Source organism: Arachis hypogaea, chromosome 5 (assembly GCF_003086295.3).
Source record: "Arachis hypogaea cultivar Tifrunner chromosome 5, arahy.Tifrunner.gnm2.J5K5, whole genome shotgun sequence".
NCBI classification, from domain to species: domain Eukaryota; kingdom Viridiplantae; phylum Streptophyta; class Magnoliopsida; order Fabales; family Fabaceae; genus Arachis; species Arachis hypogaea.
The window spans coordinates 36016069-36028141 of record NC_092040.1 but is presented as its reverse complement, the minus strand read 5'-3'; the positions used below and the strand labels follow the sequence as shown (position 1 = coordinate 36028141).

The window sequence follows — 12073 nt, the reverse complement described above, 5'->3', positions numbered from 1 at the left end:
TCGTCTTGGAGAAAGGATGAGGGGGGGTGCCACCTGCAAAGACACTCCGACGCTCAAGTCAGCTAGTGCGCAGGCGGGGAAAAATGATGTGGGAAAGTGACGTACCTCGGGGGAAGAGCCAATCTTCCCCTTATATACATGTCAGTAGTGGGCCCCCCGTGAGGACAGGCCCATATTCTCAAGGACACTGTCTTGCAGCCGCGTGTGGGTTGCACAGGACACGTGTCCGGGTCGTTTGAAGGGCGAGGAGCCGGGTCGGGTGGAGCTCGGGCCAGGGTCGACCCGTTGGTTCCTTGGGCCAGACCATAACACAACTCTATAATTTGAACACACCTTCGTTAAAATGTCTTACTCAAGCAGCTGATTTTCTCTGCCTGTTTCGTGAAATAAATATATACCAATAACAGGTTAACGACCATCTTAGTAAGTAGTAAATACAAGCAAAGACATTTTCCTGGAAATTACAGTGAATTGGTTGAAGTCCAACCACGGAAAGGGCGTTGTGTTTTGTTGTGTTACTCCTATCACTAGCAGATAAACGGGTTTCAACTTGGGAAAAAGCAGAAAGAAAAAAATAAAAGATTCATTCTCCAATGATTCCGAAATACATTGAATTAGTGATTCTTGTTTCCTCTCTTTGTCTAGTTTCACAAGTTTGCTATGCCGACCCTCCTTTTGAGATTTGCTCCAGCCATGAAAATGGGAGAACCTTCCAGAACAATCTAAACAACCTTCTCCAATCCCTACCGTCCAATGCATCAGCCTCTAAGTTCTATAACACATCATATGGGAACGCCACAGAAAGAGTGTATGGGCTCTACATGTGCCTTGACTTCATCTCAAGCAAAGCTTGCCAGAACTGCATAGCCACCGCAATAGAGGACATCCTCAAACTCTGTCCCCAATCACAAGAAGCTGTTCTTTGGGAGGAGAGCTGTCAGATGCGTTATTCCAATACCAACTTCATCGGCACGCTGAATGACACAGGGAACATAGGCAAAGACAATGTTCAAAATGTGTCAGAACCACACAAATTTCAGTCTTCTGTGAACCAGATGCTGAGTAATCTTTCGGCCACCGCAGCTTTTAATGTTTCGGCAAACATGTATGCCACCGGAGAAGCTCCCTTTGGAGATGAAACAATATATGCCTTAGTGCAGTGCACAAGAGATTTATCAGCCAATGATTGCAGCAAGTGCCTCAAAAGTGCTATGAAAGACATACCAAGCTGTTGCTATGGCTCCATCGGTGCCAGAGTCCTGAGCCGCAGTTGTTACCTCAGATATGAATTTTATCCCTTCTATCTTGGTGCCACAGGGCCCTTAAGTCCTTCACCCCGCACAAATCAAGGCAAAAGTAAGCATTTCATATCTCTTTTATTTAATGCTTTCAACCACCGAAGAAAGCCTCATTCCATTGATCCTTCATGCAGATAGTTCAAGGTCGAGCAAAGTATGGATTATTACGGGAATTGCGGTTGCACTTGTCCTATGCTTGACAATTATTTTCATTTATTGCATGTAGTTTACACGGAACAAGAAAACACACAAGGTATGCTAGGCTCTCTCATTGAAAAGTCTAGGGGACTAGCAGTTTTATTGAAATCTAGCCAGCAGTTAACCAGTAAAAGCAAAGTGAATGATCTCTCACTTTTGGATGAAATCTCACACCATTGAAATCACCAATGATGGCTAATTGATGGCTATAAATTACACAATTTGCTGGCCCTAGCACTCTTCTTCTTCTAATTCTCTGCTTTGGAATGGAATAATAGGCAAATCATACATCTAATAAATCTGTTGAACTTTGGCCAGCGGGATGAAGCAGTGTTCCATCATCCAGATTTTCCACGATTACATGGCGTAATATCCGAGGACTCCCCTTATATTGATTTTGGATCACTTTGTGTTGCTACCAAAAACTTTTCTGATTCAAATAAACTTGGACAAGGTGGCTTTGGTCCAGTTTACAAGGTAATATATATAAGGGTTATACGGTAAATAATCTCTTCATTCATTCAAGACAGATTTGAAGATTTTCTTTTGCAGGGGATTCTAAGCAATGAGCAGGAGGTAGCAATCAAGAGGCTCTCAACCTGTTCTGAACAGGGCTCAGAGGAATTCATAAACGAGGTTCTGCTCATAATGAAGCTTCAACACAAAAATCTTGTAAAGCTTCTTGGATTTTGTGTAGATGGGGAAGAGAAGCTTCTTGTATATGAATATTTGCCCAACGGTAGCCTTGATGTACTCCTTTTCGGTTAGTTCATTCTTTTCACCCATGAAACAATCAGTTACCTTGAAAGCATTGAGAAATTAGACTGATTATAACTTTTGGGACAGATCCTAACGAACGTGCAAAGCTAGTTTGGACGAAATGCCTTGATATAATAGATGGATTAGCAAGGGGGATTCTTTATCTTCACGAAGACTCTCGACTTAAAATTATTCATAGAGACCTAAAAGCAAGCAATGTGTTGTTGGACTCAGATATGAATCCAAAGATCTCGGACTTTGGAATGGCAAAAATATTCGCAGGGAATGAAGGCGAAGCTAACACAGCTACAATAGTTGGCACATAGTAAGTACTTAATCCCTTTTATGAACATTTCCCATCTGCCTACATCAGTTATGAGTCTTTTGTATTTTCAAATTTACAGTGGATATATGGCACCGGAGTATGCTATGGAGGGACTATATTCCATAAAATCTGATGTTTTTGCATTTGGAGTACTAGTTCTGGAGATCATTACAGGGAAGCATAATGCAGACTTCTTCCACTCTAAAAGTACTCCTAGTCTTCTAACATATGTAAGTGTCTGCTTCCAAAATCTAAACTTACTTAGGCGCGTTTAACTATCAATATAATTTGCAGGCATGGCATCTATGGAATGAGGGGAAGGGACTAGAGTTAAAGGATCCCTTGTTAGGTGATTCATGCCAAGAAGATGAGTTCTTGAGATGCATGAATATTGGACTGCTGTGTGTTCAAGAAGATGCATATGATAGGCCAAGCATGTCTTCTGTTGTTCTAATATTGAAGAATGAATCAGCAATGGTTGGCCAACCAGCGCGACCACCTTTCTCAGTAGGGAAATTCAATGACAATGATGGGCTGCACCCACACTCCAAACAATGCTCTATCACTTTCTTAACTGATTCTGACATATTATTGCCTCGTGACTGAAATGTTCGTTAGTTAGTTATAGAATTCTGAATTCTGATAGTTTCAAACTACCGGTACTATCACATTTTCTCGAACTTCTCTTAGCTACGTCTAAATATAATAAAACTTGTTTTAGTTTCGAGTAGGTTGCCCTTCTACCAGTTATGCAATATACTTATTAGTTAGCACCTATACTTTTCCTTTGAATATATAGTATTTATATTTATATTTATATTATAATATTAAAATTATTTTATCTTCTTGTTGAAAACTGTTGTACTAATATTAAGGATACTATAATTTCAATATTTATTTAGTTGTTTTAAAAAATAAGAGTTAGACGAGATTATTTCGCTTTAAAAACATTTTTAATAAAGATGGCAATGAAGCAGGACAGGTATTTTCATATTAACACCCGCCTCAAATATTAGTTATTTGTTCTATTATTGTCCCATTACCTAATGATATTTCATTTATAGCTCAAATCATATCCACAAGTACCTCCCTTACATACCTATGTTCATCCCATTCGAAATGTGATACCTTTTGTTTTTTTTTTTTAATAATATTTTTCTAGTATGAAATATAGTTTATGGCCTATAAAAATAAAATCTAAAGTATTAAAAAGACTATGTAAACTCCAAATGTTACAAAACTATGTAAGTTCTAAACATAATATTTAAAATCATCACATTATAAATTATAAGCAATTAAAAAAAAGCTTGTATTCATCAAATTAAATTCATCAAACCCGATAATCTATCTCAAACTTTCATTTATGTATGTTTGAGCCGGGTACGGAATAAGTATGGAATCGAGCAACAACTATCCATACCCTCCTCATACCCAAACAATTATCATAAGATATTACCCATACTAGATCCAAAACCTAATCAACAGTTGAAAAATCTGCTTCGTATGGAAAGGGACATATGGAACAGATCAAATTATCATTCCTAATTTTTAATAATTAGAGATGTTTAGGACTTTAGGGGATATTTCTTTTCAAAAAACAAAGAAGAAAACAAATATATATAATTAAAGTATATTTAAAATATAGATTTGAAATTTATTGATCAATTTATTTTGTGCGACCTCCGTTGACAAATGAAAAAAAAAAAAAAACCAAGAGGAAGTGAGAAGAGGCCAGGTTGTCACTTTCATAATCTGTGGTTCATGTGAGAATTGGTCAGAATGTAGAGCTTGCTGCACACTGATTAAAAAATGATAGCATGGGTGCCAAGACCAAATTTTTTGTAAACGTTTCCCTGTTCTTATATCATAATAAACAAAATTCCAAATACGACAGAAGAATAGTAAGTGATAACAACATACGGTGGATTTTATTTTGCATATCAAGAATATTGATTTGAGTTGAGGAAATTAAATATGAATTGTCATTGAGGTCATACTAATATTTAACATTGCAATGAGAAGTGTATTGAATGGTTATAATAATCAACTGCTTAGTCAGCATACGGAACAGTTCTTAGTTTATGCATTTTTATTCTAAGCAAGAACCCAGGGCTCAGTGAAGTCCAAGCCTTTCCCATTCCATGATTTTATTTTCAATTCTATTCCATCATTTTAAGCGGTATAATCAAATGGAAGTTGCATAGTTGTTACAATCAGCTTTAATAAAGAAAAAAAAAAAAGTATCTCACTTCCTTCACTTAAGAAAGTCGTTGAAGAATAGTTCCTTTTACTCCATTAGACAACCATGGTTAAAATTAACTTAGATCCCTTTATATTGATGCTGACTATATTACAAATACTAAATTTAGAGACTATTAGGAAAATACATTACACGGACTTCAATTTGAGGGTTAACGGATTTCTTCTCCATGTGTAGGTAGGTTCTTTCAATCAAGGCAACCTAGCTTTGCCTATTGATTGTGACTGAAATATATGCATGACATATTGACATGTAAATTATTATTGACTAGCAGTATATTACACGGCAAAAAAGAAAGACTAGTAGTAATAATTCATTAGCTTAGAATAAACAAGCATGAATAAAAGGAAGGCATGTGATAATACCATTACCATATCGTATACCAACCCTGTGTTTGACTAATACCGTTCATAAAACCATCAGAATGAAGGGCTTCCTTAATTACAAGTTCCGGTCAATTTCCTAGATTTTATATGAGAGAGCTGAATGGATCTACACTAAACTATGATGAGGAATATCCATGCTATAAAGTAAAAGCCATGATTCCTTGAGTAACATACATGCTCTATCAGTCTAACTTACTTTTTGGTCTTTTGGCTGAAAAGGTGATCATGGACAAGGACAAGGACACACCTTTAGTTATGTATATGTTTGTCATTTGTATGTTATTGTTATGTGTTGGAAGCAGCACAGACCCTATTGACACATATTGTCCAACTGAATTCCCATTATATAGCAGCAACAGCACATTTGACAATAACCTGAAGCTTCTTTTGGGGTTGCTGCCCTCCAACACGGCTTCCAAGAATGGCTTCTACAACACATCCGTGGGAGATGGGCAAGACAAGGTGTACGGACAAGCACTGTGCAGAGGAGACATCACCAACTCCACAGTCTGCAAGGAATGCATTCAGAAAGCAAGCCAAGATTTAACAAAGATGTGCAACAGTGAAGATGCAATCATATGGTATGAGCTTTGCCAAGTCCGCTACTCCTTTCAGATGTTCTTCACGAGTATGACTTACACCGGGAAGTATCCTAACCATAATCTTAAGGAGAAGAATATCTCGCACACTTCTGGATTTGACCAAGTCTTGGCATATCTGATGAACAATCTCTCACAAGAAGCAGCTTTTATTCCTGCCAACAACATGTTTGCAGCAGGGGAGATTCAATATTCTGGTTCTGATGGTATCAAGAACAAGAAGCTTTATGGACTAGTCCAGTGTACCAGGGATATCTCTGAAGGAGACTGTGCCACTTGCTTGAGTTCTGCCTTAACAGAACTTACTCAATGCTGCTCCTTCCGAGAAGGCGGTATCATTCTTAGTCGGACTTGCAATGTGAGGTTTGAATCATACAGGTTCTTCAACCAGTCATCAGCAAAGATGCTGCTCTTTCCAACTTCCAAAGGAGGGGGGAAATGGAAGCCATGGATGTTTGCATTGACAATTGTTGGTTCACTCTTAGTATTAGCAGTTACTATTTTGCTGTGCACTGCTTGTCTGCTCCGCAAAGGGGACACAGGGAGAGGTGAAACTTGTGTAACTAGAATTCATTAATCATTGCAAAACAAGGAATTGCAAGCCTAAGTTCTCTTTTCCTTACAGATGAAGAAAGGATCGAAAGGACGCTGCTACAACAGTTGGCAACCTCCAAGAGCGTAGCAGTTACACAGGAAGGTGACCTGATTAGCTCTGATGAACTGTTGTTCATGAACTTAGCAACCATTAAGGATGCCACTGATGACTTCTCTGATACAAATAAACTGGGACAAGGAGGATTTGGTGCAGTGTACAAGGTAACTAGTATGTATAATATAATCGTCTAGAGTTCGTTTTGGCCTCTGTAGTGTGCTGTATTTTGGTATCCATATTGCAGGGTGTTCTACCAGATGGCAGTGAAGTTGCGGTTAAAAGGCTTTCAAAAAAGTCTTGGCAAGGGATAGAGGAATTGAAAAATGAGGTCATACTCATTGCCAAGCTTCAGCATAAGAATCTAGTGAGGCTGTTGGGGTGTGGCTTAGAGGGGGATGAAAAATTTCTCATATATGAATTCATGTCAAACAAAAGCCTTGATCAATTTATCTTTGGTTAGTTCATGTTTTGCACATTTTTTTCCATTAACCTTCCAAATGTATCGTTAATTCATTTTCCATCTTTTTTGGAAACTGCTTCATTTTAATTTTTTTACATCAACATGGTATTCAGTTGACTTGTGCTGTTGCTTAATATATTTTCAAGATCCAGAGAAACGTTCCGAGTTTGATTGGCATACTTGGTATGGGATTATCAATGGCATTGCGAGAGGACTGCTTTATCTTCATGAGGAGTCTCGGCTTAAAATCATTCACAGGGATTTAAAGCCAAACAATGTGTTGTTGGATCATGAAATGGTTGCCAAAATATCAGATTTTGGTATGGCTAGGATATTTTTCGAGAATCAAAATACAGCAAACACAAAGAGAGTTGTGGGAACATAGTAGGTCAACTCTCACTTTTCTTTTGTTTTAGTTTATGTTATTTCCATAATATATACTTGGGGTTATACTTCCATTCCATGTACTTTTATATAATTATAAACCGATATGATGCTTATGTATAAAATATAGTGGATATATGGCTCCCGAATATGCAATGGAAGGACTCTTCTCAGTAAAATCGGATGTGTTCAGCTTTGGTGTCATGCTGCTTGAAATAATCAACGGGAAAAGAAACAGTGGGTTCTACACAACAGAACTTGCCCCAACACTACTGGCATATGTAATTAATATATAACTTCACTAATTGAAATACCGGATTTTGTAGCAGTAGTGTTCTTTAACTTGAGCTAATTATTTCTGAATTCTAACGTGACAGGCATGGCAGCTGTGGAATGAAGAGAGGAAGTTGGAATTTGTGGATCCAGTGTTGTTGGAATCGTGTATGGCCTGTGAAGTTGTGAAGTGCATGCACATTGGGCTTCTGTGTGTGCAGGAAGATCCGGAGCTGAGGCCTAACATGTCAAGCGTGGTGGTTCTCCTAGGAAGTGAACAAATGGCTCTTCCAAAACCAAGTCAACCAGTATTTTCATTGGGTAGGGCGTTTCATGTTGATCAAGATCCAGGTCCAGCCACTACAACCAATCCTTCTATGAATGGGGGGAGTACATTGTCCAGTGTCTTACCTAGATGATTGATCGATTCTAGATGATTGATCGATTAAGTAGTATGATATATCTAAGTATGTTGAAATCAAGGAATGTTTACTTGTCGAATGCAAAGTAGGTCTGGTGGATTATGCTTCTTCTCTTTGAATGTTCTTATGTTTACCTCAAGGCTTGATCACTAATCACCGTGCCTTATTCTGTTTAATGTCTTTTTCGTGTATTTTACTATTTTATGAAAGAGATATGTAGTTTACTATTAAATAGAAAAAGACAAATGTCCCTTTGGATTAGCACATGGTTGTTTTCCATGGAAAACAACCCTCTTAAATAAAAAAATACAAAATAACTGCTGAAACATTTCGAAAAGACAACATTGGCTTTTTAGGAGACAAATATTCCATCCTTCATTCTATGATATACTGCTTATGATATATATCTTGCAAAGCAACAAACTTATCAGAGAAGGCAGAGAGTAAAAAATAATAATGTCTCGCTCCCTTAACAGCAGAACTTTATTCTTGATTCTAATCTCAACTATGCTCATGAAGCACGGTAATTCAATGCCAACATACAATTATCATGACTGTAAAGATCCATTATTGGAGAATGCAACCACCGGTGCCATTTTCCAATCTGATCTAACTTCTCTTTTGAGTCCTTTATCTTTAGCGGCTTCCTCTAAGAGCTTCCACAAGGCTAATGTTTCCACAAGGCTGTATGGCCTCTTCCTCTGCAGGGCTGATGTGTCGCAGGACACCTGCAAAAACTGTACCATAACTGCCAGCATAGAAATCAAAAGCAAGTGCGCATCGAATTCTAGCGCAGTAATCTGGTACGACGAATGCATGCTTAGGTACTCCAAGGAACAGTTTTTTGGGGTGGCACAAACTAAGCCATTAGTATTCGCTTGGAACATTGACGACAACAATAGCACTTCACCTACTGAAACTCATCTCAATGCACAAGCACTGATGTACCAGTTGATAGAACAAGCCTCAAGTAGGGATATGCTGTTCAGTGTAGGGAAATATACGGTAAATGATGGGTCCGAGGATAGATACGGGTTGGTGCAGTGTACAAGGGATATAAATCGCTCTTCATGTGCATCTTGTTTGTCTAAGTTGATGGAGAGAACTAAGACTTGTTGCGGACACAGTGTTGGGTGGCGCTTACTGGCTCCTACTTGCACTATAAGGTACGAGAAGGATATCTTCTATGATAGTTTAGAGCCACTAGTATCACCTAATACTAGCAAACCGATACTACCATCGAAAGGTCCGATACTACCATCGAAAGGTAAGGAATCGCAACTTGTTTATTTTGTGAATAACTACTTACGCTTAACCATTTTCTAATCACGATGGAAACTTGAACGAGCAGATAACAGAAATCGCACTGCAAAACTCCTTATACTCCACATGGTCATTCCAATTGCGGTTTTTATGCTCTTCTGTCTTATCTGGTCAGCTCAACCCAAGGAAAGACGAAATCAAGGTGCGTACCAACTGTTACAAGTTTTCTAGTCTCTACTCTCTACTACCACCATTTTTTCTTTTTAAATTTGCCCAACTTTCCTAACAAGATCTTTAACTCAGGGGAACAGCTTACCAATTTAATTCAAGTAAATAACTTGAAAAGTTCAAGTAGGTCGTACTTTAAGGATCAAGGAATGATTGCACTCGAAGACAACAAAGGAGAAATACAGTGCTTTAGTTTGAGCACGATTAAGGTTGCTACCAACAGTTTTTCTGATGACACTAAGCTAGGTGAAGGTGGCTTTGGGCCCGTTTTCAAGGTTATACTTGGACTTTTCCATAGAATAATAATTACCATCCACATTAGGAAAATATTGTGGGGCAGTTTATCAATCTCATTGATGAGTTGGTAGATTAGTATTTTAGCTGTGCTTATTTTTTATTTATGATTTATATTTTGCAAATCACACGTACAGGGGAAGTTAAATAATGGAAAGGAAATAGCAGTTAAAAGGCTTTCATTCAAATCAAGACAAGGCATTGAAGAATTCAAGAATGAAGTGACGTTGATTGCAAAACTTCAACACAAAAATCTTGTTAGGCTCTTGGGATGCTGCCTTGATAGAAACGAAAAGCTTCTTGTCTATGAGTACATGGCCAACACCGGTCTCGATGCTTTTCTGTTTGGTTAGCTCTTCCTGTCACTTAATCATATATATACATATAACATATTTTCTTTCTGTTTCCTATATACACTGGTCACGATCTTTTCTACTCTTATCCTGCCATGCATGCAGATCAAAACAAACGTGGAAAGCTGGACTGGCCTAAGCGGGAAAAAATTATAAATGGAATTGCAAGAGGTCTTTCATATCTACACGAGGATTCCAGGCTGAAAATTATTCATAGAGATTTGAAAGCTAGCAATGTATTGTTAGACCAAGACATGAATCCCAAGATATCAGATTTTGGGACTGCTAGAATATTTTATAGCGATCAAATTGAAGCAAGCACCGAAAGGGTTGTTGGTACATAGTAAGTACTACCAGTTCTCCCAGTTCAACGTAAATCCATATATACGTACGATGGTTTCTTCAATTCACTTGCTATCATTCTTTTGCCGGCCAGCTATTCCGAATAACTCTACTTCATAGTTAGCTCATTTATGTTTAACAAAGTTTCTTTCTTACTGTATTAATAATAACTTGAATTTTACTAAGGCTAATGGACTATATGGAGAGCTTGAGCCTTCAAGAACCTTTTTCTTTTTATTGCTAATTGGTTGACATAAAACATTCACAAATCTCAAATTAGTTCCCAAACCGGATGATTAAACGTGTAGACACTTGACATTGCATTAATTAATTTTTTAAAACAGCATTAATGTATAAACCATTATGACCCTGTAACTTGATAGAGGCCAACTAATGTGTTTACTTTGGGTTATTCCAGTGGTTATATGGCACCAGAATATGCTTTGGAAGGGTCATTTTCGGTCAAATCTGATGTTTACAGCTTTGGGGTACTGATGTTGGAAATTTTAAGCGGGAGAAAGAACATTGGTTTCTTCCAACCAGAGCGTCGTCGTGATCAAACCCTAACTCTTATATCTTATGTAAGTTCGTTCTTTATTTATTTATTTTTGTTTGGGTGGTACAGCGTTTACCCCTTCGTGAGATTTAACAGGCATGGCGACTCTGGAGCGAAGGCAAGGAGCTGGAATTTCTGGATCATGTCCTGGTCAACGCTTGCCCCATAAATGTGGCGTTGAGATGGATTCATATTGGCCTGTTGTGTGTTCAAGAAAGGCCCAAAGACAGGCCCACCATGTCCTCGGTTATTTTGATGCTTGGAAGCACTACAGCCCTTCCTCTACCACTTGCACCTCCATTTTCTTTAAGCAACTATTATGACAATACAAGTGACGAATTTTCAATAACGGAAGAAAAAGAAGAGGAGGTGGAAGAAGGGGAGGATGATAATTCCAACTCTTTTTCAGTAAAATTATAGAATTGAATTCTAGTATTTGAAATGAATGAATAAAATTATAGAATTGAATTGAATTCTAATATTTGAAATGCTTATTAAATGAATTAAAGTTTTATAGCAAATAACTTTATCTTTTATTAATATAACATTATATTTAAATAATAAATATACTTATTTATTAAATTAAGGTAAATAACAAATCGATATTCAAAAGATTCTTACGCTAATAAAATGGTACATGGCTTTTGTTATTAACAAAATAACTCTTGAAAGATTTTAAAATTTGACAAAATCATCAAACCATAAAAAGATGATGTCACAGTAAACGAAAAATGCTAATGTGACAGTCGGAAGAGAATTCTAATGATGGTAAAAAATTCCAGCAATATTTTTAACAGAGAACTCCAACAATGCTTTTAGTATCCTACTCAATATAGCTTTGTTCCAAAAAGGTATAGCTTGGATAACATTATCATTACTGAAGAAGTCGTTCACTTCATGAGGAATAAGAAAGGGCCTAAGGGTTAGATGGCTATAAAGATTGATTTTAAAAAGGTTTACGATAGACTTAAATGGAGCTTTATTAGGGACACCTTAGAGGATATTAATCTTCCTTAGCAGT

The 12073-nt window shown here is 37.4% G+C and overlaps 3 protein-coding genes across 5 annotated transcripts; all 3 read left to right on the top strand.

The window, feature by feature from the left end:
* Nucleotides 1–433: 433 nt before the first annotated feature.
* On the top strand, nt 434–3310 carry LOC112801218 (cysteine-rich receptor-like protein kinase 10). 3 transcript variants are annotated; one of them, XM_072237103.1, is made up of 6 exons: nt 1433–1551; nt 1815–1973; nt 2049–2259; nt 2343–2580; nt 2660–2810; nt 2875–3310. In XM_072237103.1, the coding sequence occupies exons 3-6, from the start codon at nt 2145–2147 to the stop codon at nt 3184–3186; spliced, it is 816 nt and encodes a 271-aa protein (XP_072093204.1). In that variant the 5' UTR covers nt 1433–1551; nt 1815–1973; nt 2049–2144; the 3' UTR covers nt 3187–3310. The 3 variants fall into 3 exon arrangements, with proteins under 3 accessions (XP_025699618.1, XP_072093204.1, XP_072093205.1); XM_072237104.1 differs by having other exon boundaries at nt 1531–1551; nt 2070–2259; XM_025843833.3 differs by lacking the exons at nt 2049–2259; nt 2343–2580; nt 2660–2810; nt 2875–3310 and adding an exon at nt 434–1356 and having other exon boundaries at nt 1815–1952.
* A 1882-nt stretch (nt 3311–5192) lies between these two features.
* LOC112801216 (cysteine-rich receptor-like protein kinase 15) lies at nt 5193–8380 on the top strand. The gene is made up of 6 exons (XM_025843829.3): nt 5193–6373; nt 6451–6641; nt 6722–6932; nt 7084–7321; nt 7452–7602; nt 7699–8380. The coding sequence occupies exons 1-6, from the start codon at nt 5401–5403 to the stop codon at nt 8011–8013; spliced, it is 2079 nt and encodes a 692-aa protein (XP_025699614.1). The 5' UTR covers nt 5193–5400; the 3' UTR covers nt 8014–8380.
* Nucleotides 8381–8427: 47 nt separating this feature from the next.
* LOC112801217 (cysteine-rich receptor-like protein kinase 25) lies at nt 8428–11576 on the top strand. Its single transcript, XM_025843830.2, has 7 exons — nt 8428–9283; nt 9368–9481; nt 9583–9782; nt 9939–10149; nt 10260–10497; nt 10915–11077; nt 11149–11576. The coding sequence occupies exons 1-7, from the start codon at nt 8473–8475 to the stop codon at nt 11470–11472; spliced, it is 2061 nt and encodes a 686-aa protein (XP_025699615.1). The 5' UTR covers nt 8428–8472; the 3' UTR covers nt 11473–11576.
* The last annotated feature ends 497 nt before the right edge of the window (nt 11577–12073 follow it).

What these genes read in the sequence shown, in the direction of transcription:
- LOC112801218 (XM_025843833.3), top strand. Translation starts at nt 594, where the DNA reads ATGATTCCGAAATACATTGAATTAGTGATTCTTGTTTCCTCTCTTTGT. An exon ending in CCGCACAAATCAAGGCAAAA is followed by an intron (nt 1,357 to 1,432) that starts GTAAGCATTTCA and finishes TCCTTCATGCAG; the next exon opens with ATAGTTCAAGGTCGAGCAAA.
- LOC112801216 (XM_025843829.3), top strand. Translation starts at nt 5,401, where the DNA reads ATGCTCTATCAGTCTAACTTACTTTTTGGTCTTTTGGCTGAAAAGGTG. An exon ending in CAAAGGGGACACAGGGAGAG is followed by an intron (nt 6,374 to 6,450) that starts GTGAAACTTGTG and finishes TTTTCCTTACAG; the next exon opens with ATGAAGAAAGGATCGAAAGG. An exon ending in GATTTGGTGCAGTGTACAAG is followed by an intron (nt 6,642 to 6,721) that starts GTAACTAGTATG and finishes TCCATATTGCAG; the next exon opens with GGTGTTCTACCAGATGGCAG.
- LOC112801217 (XM_025843830.2), top strand. Translation starts at nt 8,473, where the DNA reads ATGTCTCGCTCCCTTAACAGCAGAACTTTATTCTTGATTCTAATCTCA. An exon ending in GCTTTGGGCCCGTTTTCAAG is followed by an intron (nt 9,783 to 9,938) that starts GTTATACTTGGA and finishes TCACACGTACAG; the next exon opens with GGGAAGTTAAATAATGGAAA. An exon ending in TCTCGATGCTTTTCTGTTTG is followed by an intron (nt 10,150 to 10,259) that starts GTTAGCTCTTCC and finishes CCATGCATGCAG; the next exon opens with ATCAAAACAAACGTGGAAAG.